We start from the raw sequence: 18,892 nt of genomic DNA, 5'->3' as shown, positions 1-18,892 counted from the left end.
GTTTTTGAAAGCTTTCAGTCACAGTGGCTTAGAGAAACAGCACTAATGGTGTGTTCACACCAAGAGCGAACCTTTCGTGCGGCGCGACTACTTACAAAGTCAATGCAAAGAGGCGAATAGACGCAAATGTGCACTGGGCGACATGAATAATGCGATATGAACATTTTGAACATCATGAAATTTGCATCATTTGCATATTTGCGGGAGTTTAAATATTTCAACTCGAGCGAGAAATTTGTGTAAAGCTGTGTCGTGCCTATCAGCGCTGAGATCCTCCTCCTGTCGTCACTGACGTTGTTGAATCGGAAATAGATCTATAGCTGTCTGTGGTCACCCAGAGCTACGATAACACCTCATATCTGTACAGAGACCGGACCAAACTCTGTGTATAAATGTATGTGTATCAGACTGTCTATGGTATAAACAACAACGTCGCTGCCGTGTTCATGCCTTGATGAGTTTATGTTGAGTGTTGATGGAGCAGCTGCATAGCCTGGCACTGATCGATCCGAACTCCATTCAGAAAACAAGCATTTTAAAAGTTGTTTGCTTGTCGTCTTGCGGACAAACCTGACAAAGCATGAATTCAAACTTTTTACAAATCAGCATCATTATGTAGTTATTTCGGCATCCTTTTTTATCTGTTTATTGCAATGAAATCCCAGCAAAATCTGTTTATTTTGGGTTCATACCGCAGTAGTGACGTGTGGCTTGCTAGATACAGTCAGTGCAACGGCGCTGTATGCAAATATAGCTCGCTGCAGGATGATGTTATGAACCCAGACGCGACGGCGTTTGGTTTTCTGACATATCTGGGACTTCCACAACATGTGCAAAGCAGCGACAGTGGTTATTTCTTTCATGGTTGATGGTAGAAAGAAAAGTTGTTGGTATCTATGGAGACAAGTTCCTTCTCCTCTCCCACGTGTCTAACGCTAATGAACACAAATGATACCGGCGGTCCAGTAAATCTTTTTTCTTTATTAGATTGATTCATATAAAATTTTTCAAGATTTTCTTTCACTTCATTTTCATTTATAAAAATAAAACACTTATGATTACAATCCGCATTGCGATTCACATTAACAGTACATGTATTAAGTGCTTTTATCCTTGACAAAAGCTAAAACACGCTCACGCTAAATGCTCAGAAATGACAGCGGATTCCAGCACAGTTTTTATATCAAACTGCTATTTTATGCGTTTAGTTGAGAAAATGTGTCCCAAACACATGGAGGACAGGGAAATAGAGGAAATAAGTGTGGTAACTTCCTTCCTGTACAGTGTCTTTGTAATGTGATGCGTAGGTGTACTCCTATCATCTGACTGGAGGAAAGGTGACAGCTAATCACTGATGACAGATTTTGACCTTAACCTTGACCTTTTTATGATAACAGTGGAAGGCACTAAAAATGTGTATCAGGATATCCCGTAACAACCAAATAAAGTCTTACAGTCAGGGGTATCCAAAGGAAATCATATCACAATTATAATTATTATTGTAACACATGAATTGCACTATTGGTGAGGCACTAGAAGAAATTGCTTTTATGTTTGAAATGAAAATATTCCAGATTGATGGGGAAAAAAATGATCCTAGTGTTGGTGGTTTAGTTCATAATTGTAGACGACAGGAGAAGCAGAGCAGAATTTCACGGTGGTTTGATCATATGTGTACACATTGAAATGGTTTCAGATTACGAATGATTGAAGTGTTCTATATGTGCTTAACTAACCTGCCTCAAGAAACTGACGGAATCAAACCAGCAATTTTCTCCCATGAGGCATAGTGTTTACATGCCTGTCCTGGAATGGGTGCTCAGAGTGAGCAGGGGTACTTGGTCCAGGGAGGTAGTGTGCCCGTTTCATTTGCCAGTCTCCAGTACCGCTCCTTCAGGATGAATGCTGCCTGTTTGGGCTGCCTTTGCCTGGTGAAAACACCCTTCTTGTTCCCCACCACGCGGGTGAGCCCTGTAGACACAAGACGGATCAACAAGAAGCTCGTCACACACAGAGGAACCTTTTGAAATGTTCTGGAACATAAGAAACCTGGTTATTAATATCCCTTCCTGATTCTTGCATTATCAGGTTACTGATCAGTACAGGAGCCTTTGACTTGTTACCAGCCGCGACAGTGACGCTGGTACTGTTTTCACCTTGAGAGTCTGTGTGAGTCATCATGGCAGAATGTGGTCCTGGGCAGTGATCGTTTTGACAGCTATTTTAGATTTAGTAGTCTTAGTCTTAAGATGAAAGACGTTTTAGCTATTTTTTTGTCTTAGTCCTCCTGTGTGAAATGTCCTTTTTAGTCATCACATTATCTTAAACATTTCAGTCAATCTGTTCTAACCAAAACCAATAATTTTGTCATTTTAGCCAAATTTATTTCACATAAAATGTTATCTCATAATATCAGATGAAAAACACAGGTTGAATGATTAAGAATGCTGCTTTGCAGTTACTCCCGAGTCCTCCTGACCGTGCTCATTAGAGTTGCACCGTTCAGTTCAGTTAATCAACCACCCGAACCCGACCCGCAAAAACTGACAACTTTATGCATTATAGCAGCACAAGTCCTGCTGCAGTACCTTGTGCAGTCATGAAGTCTGCAAAGTTCCAGATGAGTTCACCGATGACGTACTGCTTCCTCTTCTGGTCGAACACTTCGTGGTAGCTCCGCAGGACTTGGTTCTGGTACTCCTCACTAAACATCATGGGCGGATCCTGAAGAGTGAAAAGTCTTCTAGCTTGAAATTGTCATGATGTTCCTAAATTGACAGTTTTTGCAATGACCATTTTTCAATTGAGTGGGTCAGAATAATTATTTAAAACCATTAAAGTTAGCATTATCTACATGTTATTTATTTAAAAATTCTAAATGCTTTAGAAAAATATATATTTTTTAAATTGAGTTTCACATTTAAATTATGTAAATATCTCAATTTACTTAATTTGTTCGCAAACGTTCTGTCAACTATGTTACTAACAGAACATCCCCCTGCAACTAAAAAATGACATAGTGGATATATTACACTGAAGGAATATCTGAACTTAAACCACTGTTTTTTTGAGAACACACATTAACTTTTGTTCATGTGAAATGCACCCCTAATTATAGAATAACCCACAAACTTGTTTCTTGGAAAATGTGTTGCAATCAGAATCTCTAGGACGGATATGTGGAGGTTTAGGTTTAGCAAAATCTGAAATTCATTGCAGCCTTAGGATGCTACAGTGAGGTAATTGGATGTGTGTGGGGTATGGATCCTCACGCTGTGAAGCCCTGCCACCGCATCCGCTCCGTATTCGCTCTGGATGATGGGCTTCTGGTACTTTCCATACCAGTTCTCAAACTGTGTGTTGAGCTGGAGGGTGATGAGCTCCAGGTGGCCTGAATCGTGGTACCAGGAGAAGTAACTGTTAACGCAGATTACATCCACATAGGGAGCCTGGAGACGGGAGAAAAGACTGAATGTGAGTCTTGTCGAACAGTTTGATCAGTTCTTTACGAGCATAAATTACAAATAAATTCTATAATGATCACCCCTTTTTGTAGATTAATTCATTAATTCATAATGAAGCAACATACTTTCTAGTAGTAGCAATTACCTGTAATGAGGCAAAATACAAATTCCATAACACTAATCTCTCATCTTTTCCAATATTAGGAACTATGGAGTGGCAGTTTTCACACTTTTGGCCATGAGAGAGTGCAGCAGTAACATGTACATGCACATCCACAGTTATTTTCCCTGAAGTAAATGAATAGTGTCTGCAGGTAGTCTGGGACTGCAAACTAATCAGTACCTTTACGCTACCAAGTACGCCATGAAAAATATTCCTCACAGTATAGGAATGTGTCAACAATGTAGTCTGACTTTGGATCAACAACCACTGAAGCTCAGCAGCTTCACAATTTAGCTTTATCTCCCTTTAGTTTTCATCAGGTCACTTTCATCCAAAGTTTAACTCTGATTGTTCCTTATTTACCAGGGCTGTCAAAGTTAACGCAATAATAACACATTAACACAAATTGGTTTTAACGCCACTAATTTCTTCTAACGCATTAACGCAACTTGAGATTTTTTAGGTTGTAGCGGGCTCAGTTTTAAAGCTATTATGGCATCATATGAAACTAGAAAAACCCAAAGAATCCATCGGTACCAACCATGTCATACTAGCTTGTTGCAAAGGAGGTAAAATAATGCTCCAAACTTGTGCTAAATTTTGGTGAGGAAAAGCTGGCATGGTCATTTTTAAAGAGGTCCCCTGACCTCTGACCTCAAAATATGTGTAAATGGGTTCAGACATGCCCACTTTATGATAATCACATGCAGTTTGGGGCAAATCATAGTCAAGTCAACACATTGACACACTGACAGCTGTTGTTGCCTGTTGGGCTGCAGTTTGTCATGTTATGATTTGAGCATATTGTTTTATGCTAAATGCAGTACCTGTGAGGGTTTCTGGACAATATTTGTCATTGTTTGGTGTTGTTAACTGATTTCAAATAATAAATATATACAGACATTTGCATAAAGCAAGCATATTTGTCCACTCCCATGTTGATAAGAGTATTAACTACTTAAGCTTAAATACCTTTAAGGTACATTTTGAACAAATAAAAACAACATTAAACACAATTAAATATTTAATTGATTGACAGCCATCGTAACGTATCCTCATACAACGGTTTGTATGATTTCTTACGAAAAGTTATTCCTCATTTTTGGTGTGTTTTCCTCCGAATGTCAATTTCCGCTCCAGTCTTTTCAAAACAAAAGTTAGGTTTAGGAAAAGATTGACTTGGTTAGGTTTAGGCAAGAAAACTACTTGGTTAGGTTTAGGAAAAGATTATCGTTTGGGTTAAAGTAACTCCAGAAGTGGAGTAACTTAAGTACGGAAGTAAGTAAGAATTACTTTTTCGTAGGTATATCTACGAACGGTGTGTGAGAACAGTCTGACTGTTTATACTGAAGCGAGTACTTTAAAAACTCACCCCTTTGTCCCTGGCATAGTTACTGTCTGTGACATAAGTAACAGGCCGGGTTGGATCCAGATATTTGGTATGTTTTATCAAGGTCCTGCAAGAAATCAGAAAGCACCCTTTTTTGTGGTTACAGTGTTATATAATCACTAAAATGTGTTAAAATTTCAGTGTGACAAAACATGTCTGTACGTTCAAATTCTAGGTATGTACACCCATACTGCTTTACTTGATGGCTACGGTAGTTGGGTGTGTCTGTCCTGTTTGTCTTCATGAAGCCTCGGGCTACTACTGAGCTCCAGCTATTAGTGTACAGGGCAAGTTCATGACTACTCTTACTGCATTCCACATAACAAAGGGAGAAGCTGTGACTGAATAACAAACCAGTATCTCCCCTACACACACACACGTACAGACAGTTTGAAGCTTTAAAGGGGCAATACGGCCATTTTCAAAATTCATACATGTTATTCCTATGATCTGAGACAGTCCATAAAATCTTCACATCTAAACACAAAGACCACAAGGACTCACTTGAAATAGAATTCAGCGGGGGGCATCTCTGAAGCCGGCTCATTGGCTACTGACCACATGACCACGGAGGCGTGGTTCTTGTCCCGACGTACGAGCTCGTCCATGACGGCCAGGTGATGGGTCAGGGAGGCGTTTCCAAAACTGCGACTACATTGTCAAGGCACAAAAGACAGGGCACACACGTAGTTGACATCTTATGGAAAAACTAGACTTAACACACCAGATCCGCCCATCATTTCAGGTTACCTGCTCACCACACACTGTTTCTATCCTACACTGTGACTGACAGTAAAATGTTTGTGCTGTTGTCCAGTCCAAACCCTCAAACACACCTAAAGGTCACAGCGACGTGAGCAGTGACACTTACATGTCTTTGATGCCCACCCCCGGGCACTCATCTATCACCACGATGCCGTGGCGGTCACACATCTGCAGGATCTCCTCAGCGTAGGGGTAGTGGCTGGTGCGGAACGAGTTGGCCCCCATCCACTTCATTAAGTTAAAGTCCTTGACGATCAGGGGCCAGTCGAAGCCTTTACCTCGAATCTACAACACAGAGGAAGGGAGGGCTGGATTATTGAACTGGATCCACTTTTTTTTACCAAATTTCCTGTCTGTTAAATGTGACTGAGCTATGGTCAAGATGGCCTGTAGATGTTAGATCAGATATGTTGAGTCTTTTGGTAAATGTCTTGCCTCCCTCTAGTGGTACTCACATCAGAGTCCTCGTGTTTATTGACTCCATGGAAATAGAAGGGCTTGTTGTTGATGAGGAACTGTGTGCTGGTAACCTTGACCGTGCGGATGCCAACAGGTAGAGTATACACATCCTCAGGCGTAGATCTGTTATCGGCTGCCATCAGGCGAACCTAGATGGTAAAATGCAAATGTTAGAAACATGTCCTTAAGCAGACATTGTAAATAGAAGAGGTTGTGCTGAATATGCTCGACAGTGAGTTGGGGAGTCCACCCTTGCACAAAAAATATCAGGTGAAGAAGAAAAGTGAATGGTAATTACAACTATAAATATATCGTTAAATTTGGCCAGCAAATTCTTAGTTTTTTAATTTTCATCCCCCTTTAGTTAATTTCTCGTTACATTACACTACATTTTCTAGTAAGGGTGCAAAAACGGAGCATAAAAACTGGCTTTTTATTCTACATTTTGCAAGCTGCAGTTTAGCTATGATCAACAGCGCTCTGATTTACCATGGCACATCTGACAACAAAATATTGAAGTGTAATGTGACAGCTTCCTGGTCTCATCTGCAGGGAGCGTGCTGCTGTTCTCCAAAAATATATCTCATTAGCAATTAAATGTATCACAATTAAGTGGTTGAAATCTGACCCCCAACACTTTTGTATTTCAATTTTATTTTGTTAAATTATCTATAATATCTAATATAGATACAGCTGAAAAAACAAACAAAAACACCCAGTAAATTCCTTAGGTTTTATAGTCATAGTTTAAAAAACTGAACCCACTACAACCTACAAATTGTGCTCTTCCTAGAGGTAAATATGCTGCAGAGTGCATTAAACACTGTTAACCCTAATAATGGCCCGCTATAATTAATAAAAGATTATTCTTTCTTAAGCCCACTGCCTTATTACTCTCACAAATCTAGTGGCACCTGCTCATGCAACCCGCACCTGAAAGTCACTTTGATGTGTATGTGAACATGTTGTCTTACCTCCATGGAGTAAAGGTAACCTGGATTCTCATGCATCAAGTACGGCCACCACAGATTGACATCTGTTACTTTGAGCACTCCAGATGGCGCGCTGGAGGAGGCCACACAGTGGCCATCTTTGTCCATCAGAGTGACCTTCAGGGCGGGTGTGGCAGCACCTTTCACTGATACCATGTATTTAACTAGACCTGAAACGAAGGGAAAACAACACTCACAGCTACTCTTTACAAAAAACACATGTAGCCTTACTGAGCACTTCACTCTCTTACAAGTGCTTTGGTGCCAGTGATGATTTGAAATTGAGTAAATTAGTGCTTTCGTTGTAATCATGTCTATTCATTTACCAGTGTTATCCAAGAAGTCAGTCACCACGGTGATGTCATCCACATAAGCCTTAGGAGTAGTGTACAGCAATACAGAACGATGTATGCCGGCGTAGTTGAAGAAATCAAAGTAGTAGTATTGCACAAAAAATCCATCAGGGTACCTGTTGAGTAATTACATTTTCTTCATTATCTGAATATTCACTGACGGGTGCACATTTCTCCCAAAAACGACATCAAAATAGAAAAGGCTCACCGCTAGATGCCACTAAATCCTACACACCTGTTCTTTAAGTTAAAGGAATACTTCACCCACAAAATGACCATTTGTAAGTCAATTACGCACCTCGTGTTACCTTTGTGTTACCTTGAAGAACATTTTTCTTCAAGAATTCAAGGTAACATTTGATACGCAAATAGGGATGTCACGAGAACCGATACTTGGATACCAAGTCGATGCCAAAATTCTGAAAAAAGGATGGTACTCGTTTGTCTACAGTAACGCAGCTACCGTAGGTACTGTCAGGGCTCGAGACTAACAGCGTCCCGGGGTTGACAGAAAATGTGTTTGTGATGCAGTTAACTCACTATCGACGCACCTTATTTTTTCCCTGATAATGCAACATTGTGAACAACGAACCTGTGGCCCTCTGCTGCATGTCATCCCCTCTCTCTCTCCCGTTCATAACTATCTCTCTAACTATCAATAAAAGGAATAAAAAAAGCCCCCAAAAAATAAATAATCCATGTTAAAATCGGTAGGAGGAGAGCTACATAACGTTACCTGTTATTTCGGTGCAGGACTGTGCTGCTTACAGCTAACTAACTCTCGTCATGCCGATTTCAACTCAGGTCAGTTAGTGTTTTAATTAAAAACTGAATGAATGAGGTTACTTGGTGCGGTCGTCCATGTATTTGATGTTTCCCGGAGGAAGCGTGTCCGGTTTCAGAGTGTTGTTGACAGCGATGGTGATCCTGCACGGCTGAGTTGTGTCACTGCGGAGTACACCGCCTATCTCAGCCTCAAAAGGAAGATGACCGCCGTTATGCTCTGTCACTTTCACCCCGTTCACCCACTGCAAAGGGCACACACAGTGAATCCACATGATCACATTATTACAAGAGGTGGGTATAAAAAGGGATGGGTGTCACATTTTAAAACTGTGAAGCAGAGGACTTTTAATTTTCATGCGATACTCACCACTACAGAATAATAGTGAGCACTTCCCACTCTGATGATCACTCTTGTTCCTTCATCGGCGATCCAGCGGGCGGGCACCACCACCTCTCGCTCGTACCACACCCAGCCAGTGAAATCTCTCAGCGTGGGGTCCTGGGTGATGTCATTGTAGCTGGCAGGAACTGGCATGTCAATCACTGGGCCGGTCTAGGGAAAATAAAACGTCAATGAAAAGGCAATATTTTATTTCTAACAGTGGATCTGCAGCTCTCAGTGGTGAGCTTGTAGTTACAGGGATGATTATAACCAACTCTAATAATAACAACATCAGAGATAGACGCCCCATGGGCCACCAAGCCCCTAAATTTGGTGGCCAAAGTACATTTTTGGTGGCCCAAAAGTAAACTTTGCTGTCAAAGTTAACATGATAATAACATATAAACGCAAATTTATTTTAACGTCACTAATTTCTTTAACACATTAATGCAACTTGCGATTTTTAGGTTGTAGTGTGCTCATAATTAAAGCTAGAGTGAAGCTACTGGCATCATATGAGACTAGAATACCTAAGGACTGGATGAGGAATCCATTGGTACCAACCGTCATACTAGCTTGTCACGAAGGAGGCTAAATAACGCTCCAAACTTACGCTAAATATTGGCGAGGAAAAACTCTCATGGCCAATAATATATAATTATTATAATCATTAAGTAATATAATACTATAATACTCATACAGCATATGTTTGCCATGTTATGATTTGAGCATATTTTTTATGTTAAATGCAGTACCTGTGAGGGTTTCTGGATGATATCTGTCATTGTTTTGTGTTGTTAATTGATTTCAAATAATAAATATATACATATATTTGCATAAAGCAGCATATTTGTCCACTCCCATTTGATAAGAGTATTAAATACTTGATAAGTCTCCCTTTAAAGAGACTGTTTGTAACTTTCAGAACGTCTTGTTAACAGCGACACCTGTGGTCGTTAATTCAATGAATGTCAGCGTCGGGCTTGTGCTTGTGCTCGCTCTAAATAGACATGAACGAGCATCGCTCAAAACAGTGAGGCGACACACGTCAGCTAAAACCACAATATCACTCTATATTTCAGCTGCTTGGCAGTAATGTTAGCTGACCAGACGAAGGTCTCTCCGTGAATCAATGCTGATCCTAGTGTTGGCATTTCCTGCTTCAGCCCGACGTTATCGTCTCCCGACTGCGCCCGCAGGGAGATACCGGCACCCGGTCGGAGATGATAACATAACTTGCTGCGGAGCCCCGTCACTTCCCAAGACACGGGAAACCTCTGTTGGTCTGGAGGAGCTGCAGCAGTTATTTCTGCACAAACGTCCACTGTACATTCACTAGATATTCTCAGAGCTAAACTAACTCTCCTGCAGTGTGCAGTGAGCGCGCATGTACGCCTAGAGGTGGAGCGAGACAGCGAGAACGCGCGGTGTGTGTGTGTGTGTGTGAAGGTAAGCAGGCAGAGGAGCAGAGACTCCGGCCACACGCGAGCGCACAGGGATCCCGACCCGGTAGATTTATACGTGTAAAAAGTTACAAACAGTCTCTTTAAGGTACATTTTGAACAGGTAAAAAATGTGCGATTAATCGTAATTAACTATTTTAATCGATTGACATCCCTCATTTTTTATTATATTTTTGTACATTTTTTAAATAGTTTTCTTATTAGACTTTTTATTGGAACACTTATATTAAATTACATTTTCACACTTTTAAAGCACCACAACTCCCATAATGTATAACGGTTCACGGTTAATACTTACTGTATTGACATAAGAGCAAAAATAGATTCATTTTATTTATTTTTATCTTATTATTCATAAGGCAAAAATCCTTAAAGACCCATCTCATCTTTATGTGCTTCTTCTTCTTCTTAGTCCTCTTGGCCCCCTTGGGAGCATAGGGCGTCCACCATGGATCTCCACCTCACTCTCTTCTGTGCAGTGGTCTTTGCTTCTTGCCAGGAGGTCCCGATCTTGTTTAACTCGTCAAGCATAGACCGTCTCCAGTTGTTTTTTGGTCTCCCTGGCTTCCTCTTTCCTTGTGGGTTGTAGTCCAGAGATTGTCTTGTTATGTTTGTTTCTTGTTTTCTGAGTGTATGCCCGATCCATCTCCACTTTCTCCTTTTGATTTCTTTGTTGATTCGCTCCTGGTTTGTTTGTTTCCACAGGTCTGTATTTGTAATTTTTCTGGGCCACCATATCCTCAGTATGTATCGGAGGCAGTTGTTGATGAACACTTGCAGTTTGTTGGTGATTGTGTTTGTGGTTTTCCAGGTTTCACAGCCATAGAGAAGGACAGATTTTACATTTGAGTTGAAAATTCGGATTTTTGTGTTTTTGGAGAGCTGGGAAGAGAGCCATACAGGTCGGAGTGTTCTGAAGGCATGTCTTGCTTTGCTGATGCGTAGCTCCACATCCTTATCTGCTCCTCCGTCTGTGCTGATGTTGCTTCCCAGGTAGACAAACTCTGCCACATTTTCTAGGGGTTGCTCCTTGATATTTATTCCTTGGTGGGATTTAGTGTTGATCCTCATGACCTTGGTCTTTCCAACTTTGATCATGAGGCCTAGCTGTTTGCTGTGTTCATGTAATTTGTTTGTCTTCTGTTGCATTTGTGTGTGTGTTCCTGAGATCAGTGCCAAGTCATCTGCAAAATCGAGGTCTTCCAATTGTGTGAAGGGAGTCCACTGTAACCCCGTCCTTTGGCCATCCACTGACTTTTTCATAGTCCAATCGATCTTCATGTGCTACTACAATGAAACTCTATATTAAGTCCCTGAAATGAATGAAATCCAAATATGCCAAAGATCTCTGTATATTACTTGAAAGTTATCTGACCCTAGAACAGGGGTCAACAACCTGCGGCTCTTTAGCTCCTCTCCAGTGGCTCTCTGTGGATTTTTAAACATGGAAATGAATAACTGTTTTTTGTTTACATTTAAATTTGTATTTATCATTGTTTTAGGTCCATAGTATGACGGTGCGACGGAGTATTAGGGCCACATTGAGGACAAAAAATAAATCTGAGATTTCGAGAATAAAGTCATAATATTATAAAGTAGTTTTTAAGTAAGTCATTTTACGTGATATTTTCTTCTTTTCTCGTTAGGTTATGAATTTATTCTCGTAAAGTTGTGACTTTATTCACGTAATATTACAACTTTTTTTTTTGTAAAGTTATGACTTTATTCTCGTAATATTACAACTTTTTTTCTCCTAAAGTTATGACTTTATTCTCATAATATTACAACTTTTTTTCTCGTAAAGTTATGACTTTATTCTGTAAATCTCAGATGTTTTTTCCCTCAGTGTGGCCCTAATACTCCGTAGTACATTGTCTCTTTGGCCCTCACTGCATTAGACTTATATACTATATACTTAGACTATAAACTGTGTTCCCTTCATCACAATGATTAAATGTTTTGCGACTCCAGACAGATTTATTTTTATTTATTCTTTTTCCTAAAATGGCTCTTTTGATAGTAAAGGTTTCTGACTAACAAGAACTAACAATCTTTTTTTTAAACTTTGTTTATTTATGTCTTTTTTCAAATGTTTTTCCAATATTTGTATTGTCTGCATAAATGTTTTAGTCTACTGTGATATCTGCTCAGTTTTGAGGATGATAACTATAATAATTCTAATGATTGCCTTATTATTTGTTAATTCATCTTGTGAATAATAATAAAAAAGAAAAAGAAAAAGTTAGAAGTAGAGAGGATATGAAAATAGTATTTCCTGTTTCAGCCTCCATATGGATGTTGTTGTGTGGTTATAGCAGACTTGTAGTGAAACAAACAGAGTAGAGCTGCTGTATGCAGATGTTTGGTTACCCTCCTGCTCACCTCTCTCAGTCGACTCTTGTACCAAGTCTTGTCGAAGCCCTGGTTCCTGGTTGGAGACTTGTCCGCCCTGAAGCTCCACAGTCCGTCCAGCTGCTTTATCTCTCTGGAGGAAGACTCCCGAGGGAACAGCAGACCGGAGTCCAGCAGACATCCACACCCGAACACGGAGACCAGACACAAACCACCGAGCAGCCACCCGAGGCTCCCAGCGAGGAGCATCCTGAGAGGATCTTCTACTGCAGCAGCGTGCTACTCAGAGAGTCCAGGAACTCCTTTGCAGCTCCGCGGTCCTCTATGCTGAGTCAGTCATGTGATTTGTTCTGTAGTCACGTGTCCAAACTGTAACTGTCTCCTGTTGCTGCAACAAGCCCAGTGCATTCTGGGTGTTGTAGGTTTTTTACCTTTTGAGCAAAAGGGAGTACCTCAGCACCAATTAGTTGCACCAATTTAAAAAATATTGCACCACAGACAGCCTAGTTTTATCAAAACGTTATCATACACAAAATTACATTATTATTTCTGACCAAATCGTGAATATATTATGAGTAGGGCTGTCAATCGCTTAAAATATTTAATTAATATTTAATTTAATATTCAATATTTAATATTTAATATTTAATTCATAAACAATTAATCGCATGATTGTCCATAATTAATCGTGATTAATCGTAAATTAATCAAAATTGTTTTATATCTGTTCAAAATGTACCTTAAAGGGAGTTTTGTCAAGTGTTTAAAGGTCCCATATTATAAAAAAGTGAGATTTTCATCCTTATTATTATAAAGCAGGCTTAAGTCCTATATAAATATTGTGAAAGTATCGAAACACTCAATCCACAGGGAAATACACACAGCCCGTATTCAGAAACTCTGCTTTTGAAACAAGCTGTCAGGATTTCTGCACATTTGTGATGTCACGAATATACAATATTTAGACCCTTGACACAATTTTAAACGTTAACATTCTAAATGTGTCCCAGTTTGTTCCTGTTGCAGTGCAATGTGAATGACATCAGCTGACAGGAAGTACACATGGACCCAAGCTGTTGCCTAGCAACGCAATTCTGTTGCAATTCCGTCAAAATGCGCTAAAATGGAGCGTTTCAGACAGGGCATGAATACAGGTATATTCAGGAAGAAAGTATTAGGAAAATAGTTTTTTTTTTTTAACATTACAGCATGTAAACATGTTCTAGTAGAAACACAAAATACAAGTATGAACCTGAAAATGAGCACAATATGGGACCTTTAATACTCTTATCAACATGGGAGTGGGCAAATATGCTGTTTTATGAAAATATATGCATATATTTATTATTAGAAATCAATTAACAACACAAAACAACAATGACACATATTGTCCAGAAACCCTCATAGGTACTGCATTTAGCATGAAAAAATATGCTCAAATCATAACATGGCAAACTGCAGCCAAACAGGCAACAACAGCTGTCAGTGTTTCAGTGTGCTGACTTGACTATGACTTGCCCCAAACTGCATGTGATTATCATAAAGTGGGCATGTCTGTAAAGGGGAGTCTCGTGGGTACCCATAGAACCCATTTTCATCTAAAAATGAGACCTGAAGGCAGCATCGTGTCTTCCTTCCCCTGGCCTGGCTGGCAATAGACAAACACAATAAATAAACCATAACACGAGGAAACTAATACTTTATTCTAAATCCACATTATTTTCTCAGCACAGGTTCTCTGAACCATCATTCACGGATGCAACATTGAATAGGTGACACTAGATGGAGCCAGATACTCTTACATCAGAGTCAACAGCAGAGCGGGACAGAGCACAGGAGCAGTGTCCACATCCCCAAATTTACTTTCAGCACATGGAAAAATGAACACAAATGTATCCATGAATATGCATCATTCCCAAACAAATTTGCAATAAATGAAATTACAAGAAACCAACTGACGCACAATGAAGAAAGATTTGGGGATTTAGGGAGTAGATGCTATGGCAAAATCAGAAAGTGTCCTGCAAAACTATTTAAAACCATCCACCTCCTCACAAACTTAGTGATAGTAACTTGTTTATGTCTACGGATTCATGAAGCAGTAGTTGATGTTTTGTGTCCACATCAGGCTCAGTTTTGTATCAGTGGCAGGTTGTACTTTAAAATCACAAAGCCCTGCTGGCCCGCGGGTGTCACTGACCATGAACTGGTTCGGGTCCACCCGCTTTGGGAGCTTTGTTGCTTGTCATTCCCCATCTGTCTCCCCCCTAATTTCCTGTCCTCTCTTTACTGTCAAATCGCTAATAAAGGCATTAAATGGCCAAAAAAGTACTCTTTAAAAAAACACATAGGGTTTCTCCATTCGGATAAAAGCACTTTTAGGCATATCAAAAATATTTTCACTGCAACTATGTCTACTCTGTATCGTTGTCAGTTTTCTTAGTGACCCCAAAATGGTTGAATCGTGAGGGAATTACTGGCACTATACTGTGCATTTGAAGAGTGGTGTGTCAGGATCTTGTAGTATTTGTGGAGTCAGGGTTAGGTTCACAACTCTGTGACCAAATTTCTGCAAATGTTTGAGAACTGTATTATGACACAGAAACAGTTATTTCAGTTGACAGGAAAAAAAGCTGTAAGACTTTTAAACTTTTCAATTTTGAAGGTTTTCTGTTGCGTTCCATGTGTAGATCTTTTCAAAGTTTCACATACAGTTAATCTTCAATTGTCAATTTTTGACAATAAACTGGGTGTTGAGTTGAAGTTTTACACTAAGTAACACTTTAGTCTCACTGAATGGACCCACACATGCCTCAATCCAGTTTTGGTTTACATTGCACAGAGCAGTGACTTATTCCCAGGGGTGGAGGTAACTAATTATATTTACTCTCGTTGTAACAAAGTCACATTTTTGAGTAGTCTATTTAAAAAAAAACATTTACTCAAGTTCTCTGTATGACAAGTATTGTACTTCGCTAAAACAAGTCACATGAAAACGTCCTGTGAGAATGGAACAGATGAAAGATGTTAAATCGACAGCTGCAGCAGAGAAAAAGCTGCAGGTGTGTCTGCGGCCGCAGGAGAGCAAAGCTCCAGAGAGGTGACACTCTTCACTCGGCTGACACTCCAGAAACATACATGTTGTAAATGTGTACGTTCTCTGGTGGTGCGTTAGGTATGGGGTGTGTGGGGCTTGCAGTTATTGAACAGTACAAAAAGATGCACAACAATAGGATAAAATTAAGCATGACGTCATTACGAGGTATGATTAATATTAGTATACCTCGGCAGAGTTAAAAAAGGTTGCATCTACCTTAATAATCACTGATTTAATGCACCACCCGGCGAGGACGCTCAGTGACCCAAATCAAACACACCGAAGATGTGCGTGACCAACAGGTGCATGCTGGGTCTTTGGTGAGGTGTTTGAGGCCTTTCTAATCCCCTGATGTGACTGCAGAGCCTCTTTCAGCTCAAAATGTTTTTTAATTTTGCGGAGCGCAGTGGGACAGAGAGGCCGAGTGGACTGGTTATGGTGGGTCAGATAGGCTGGAGACTGGTTATATTACGCTTTGTGAATGAACGAGCAGAGAGGAGGACTTGGCGGTGCACCAGACTGAATGCCGTTACAGTCAACTGTACAGTCTTTTTGCTTTAACGTTTGTTTGTGGGAGTAGCTGCTGTGGAGTTTATAGACCGTTTCAATGGAATCGCATATAGGCAACAGCTTGGGTCCATGTTCACTTCCTGTCAGCTGATATCATTCACATACAATGCTACAGGAAATAAACTGGGTCACATTTGGAATGTTTATGTTTACAACGGCGAAATGTTGATGTTAATTCTGCTGCTGATTCTATAAGAAGTGGCAGGTTATTTAATTTCTGTGCCTTAACAATGCTTGTTGCACCCTCTGTGGTGTGCATTGATTTTTTTATTTATAGTCGGACATTTTTATTTACTTGTCTCAATTTTGTGGTTAATTCTTGTGAGGCTACATAGAGGAAGGCGATGCATATATATAAATGATAATCAGTTGTATGAACAGGTTGCAAACTGCCGTCTATAGAAGTGAATAGTAAAAACTATTTCAAGTGACAGTACTTTTACTTGAGTATAATACTCTAGTACTCTTTCCATCCCTGCTTATTCTCTATCCAGGTATGTTTCCCATCCCTGACCGCCACAAATTGATTTATGCTTTCTTCTCCTGCATACCTTCTTAATCCCAGAGGGAGTGGCTCCACCAACTCTTGCACTTGACTAAAAGCCACAGTACTTTCTCTACATTTCTTTCGTTTTACTTTTGATTTATGTCTGTCATTTTCTTTAACCCGATGACCTCCTGGTTCGTCTCCAAAAGGTTTTGTTGTGATTGATTCTAGGGGAGCATGCTTCCTCATTAAATCAAAAATATTTCACATTGACCAAGTGACATACCACAGTTGGAAAACTCTATTCCCAAGAGATAATCAAATCATCATAAAACTTTTTTTTTTAAAAGTTATGTGGTTTGGCACAAATAAGTACGATTTACTGAGCATTTAAAGCACAAACAAGGCAGGTTTATAATAAAGTGCTTCACAGAGTGACACACTCATCCAAACAAACCATAGCACTGGAATTAATGTAAGGTTAATGGTGAGTTCAGTGTTAATTTCCTGTACGCAGTCTGTCTCAAGTCATTTTCCCACCGATTCATTTGGGATGTTTCAAAATAAAAGCACTTTTAATCTATTTTTGGGGATATCCCTTTTGGTTCCCATGTCAGTGATGTCTTGTTCAACATACCTATCCTTGGATGAAATGTAATTTTCCAAAAGCATTCAAGCTTATTACCACAATCTGATAAAAAAAATGTTTTAATGATACAGTATCATCCTGGCTTGCAACTTTTTTTGTGGCAGATCCTGTTTGCATACAACTTCAATTGATTTGAGTACACATGAAGTACATTTTGAGGCATTCATGCAGGGCGGCTGTGGCTCAGGAGACAGAGCGGGTTGTCCACTAATTGTAAGATTTGCTTCCTGGCTCCTCCAGTCCGCATGTCGAAGTGTCCTTGGGCAAGATACCGGATCCCAAATCAAAGAACTTATATTGCCAAGAAGTGAAAGTCAATTGTTTGCTCCATTGCAACATCAGCGCCCAGCAGCAAAGCTACGCTTCCGCCATTTTGGACTGAAAGCGACTACCGGACGCCAGTAAAACGTCCGCCTAAAAAGTGCCGTACAAAAGTAAAACAAAATCATTTCTATTCTATTGTCATATTCTACCAAAATGGCCTGTGTTGAACAACAAAATATTATAAATATAATGAGCGTTTTCAGTGCAAAATGGTGGCAGCGGCTATTGTCATAAAACGCTGTAGTTTCATCGTTTGCTTCTATACTCTTTGCCCAAATTGCTCCCGATGACTGTGCCATCGCTTTGTGAATGAGTATTTAGATGCACCCTGTAAAGCTCTAATGACACAGCTTGGTTCTAACGTGCTTCAGAGAGCAACAAATGACTTGTCTCTCAGTAGCCATCCACAACCTGTTCACATCACTTGTTATTCCACAAGGCTTCTCAGGAAGCTGTTCTCTTCTACCTCCACACTCCTGCTCTCACATCTCTCACACATTTTGATTGCTTTGACTCCAACAGATCTTCACCAACATCAGATTTTGTTGCAGGGGTGAAAAACACGTCTCTACCTCAAAATCAAACTTCATTGACGCTGCACCGGATTTGACTGTAATCAGGCCATTAAACAGGCGTTATCAGTCTATAAGCACCATAGATGTGGGTCATTAGGGGCCTACTACGCCTACTACGTTGTAAAACTGAAACTGAAACTTAAAAGCAACACGTTCTAACATGTTGTAAAACTGAATGAAACATCACATTTTGAACACAAACAAAAAGGCTTCTTTAGGTTTAGGCAGTAAAACTACAACTTTTTTAGGTTTAGGCAATAAAACTACAACTTCTTAAGGTTAAGGCAATGAAACTACAACTTCTTTAGGTTTAGGCAGTAGAACTACAACTTCTTAAGGTTAAGGCAATACAACTACAACCTCTTTAGGTTTAGGAAAAGAACAGTTAGGTTTAGGCAATAAAACTACAACTTTTTTAGGTTTAGGCAATAAAACTACAACTCCTCGAGGAATACAACTTCTTAAGGTTGAGGCAAAAAAACAGTTGAGTTTAGGGAAAAACATTGTGTTTTCTGTTGAAATAACTACGAACAAAGACAACTACACATTGTTGGTTTCACAAACTCTGGTCTTTTAGGTGAAAACTGTGTTTTGTGTCCTGTCATAATTACTATGGTCATT

At 39.8% G+C, this 18,892-nt stretch overlaps 1 protein-coding gene across 2 annotated transcripts; it reads right to left on the bottom strand.

Moving 5' to 3' along the window:
• Window positions 1–964: 964 nt before the first annotated feature.
• gusb (glucuronidase, beta) lies at window positions 965–12,901 on the bottom strand. Of its 2 annotated transcripts, XM_037749115.1 has the most exons (13): window positions 12,600–12,901; window positions 8,740–8,925; window positions 8,433–8,614; window positions 7,560–7,702; window positions 7,216–7,403; window positions 6,238–6,390; window positions 5,889–6,067; window positions 5,522–5,668; window positions 5,000–5,084; window positions 3,273–3,449; window positions 2,589–2,724; window positions 1,817–1,971; window positions 965–1,222 (listed from the first exon to the last, which is right to left on the bottom strand). In XM_037749115.1, exons 1-12 carry the CDS (start codon window positions 12,816–12,818, stop codon window positions 1,820–1,822), a joined length of 1,947 nt encoding a protein of 648 aa, XP_037605043.1. In that variant the 5' UTR covers window positions 12,819–12,901; the 3' UTR covers window positions 965–1,222; window positions 1,817–1,819. The 2 variants fall into 2 exon arrangements, with proteins under 2 accessions (XP_037605043.1, XP_037605042.1); XM_037749114.1 differs by having other exon boundaries at window positions 965–1,971.
• Between the last annotated feature and the right edge of the window lie 5,991 nt (window positions 12,902–18,892).

This window comes from Sebastes umbrosus, chromosome 17 (assembly GCF_015220745.1).
Source record: "Sebastes umbrosus isolate fSebUmb1 chromosome 17, fSebUmb1.pri, whole genome shotgun sequence".
Classification (NCBI taxonomy): domain Eukaryota; kingdom Metazoa; phylum Chordata; class Actinopteri; order Perciformes; family Sebastidae; genus Sebastes; species Sebastes umbrosus.
This window is presented reverse-complemented; position numbering and strand designations above follow the sequence as displayed.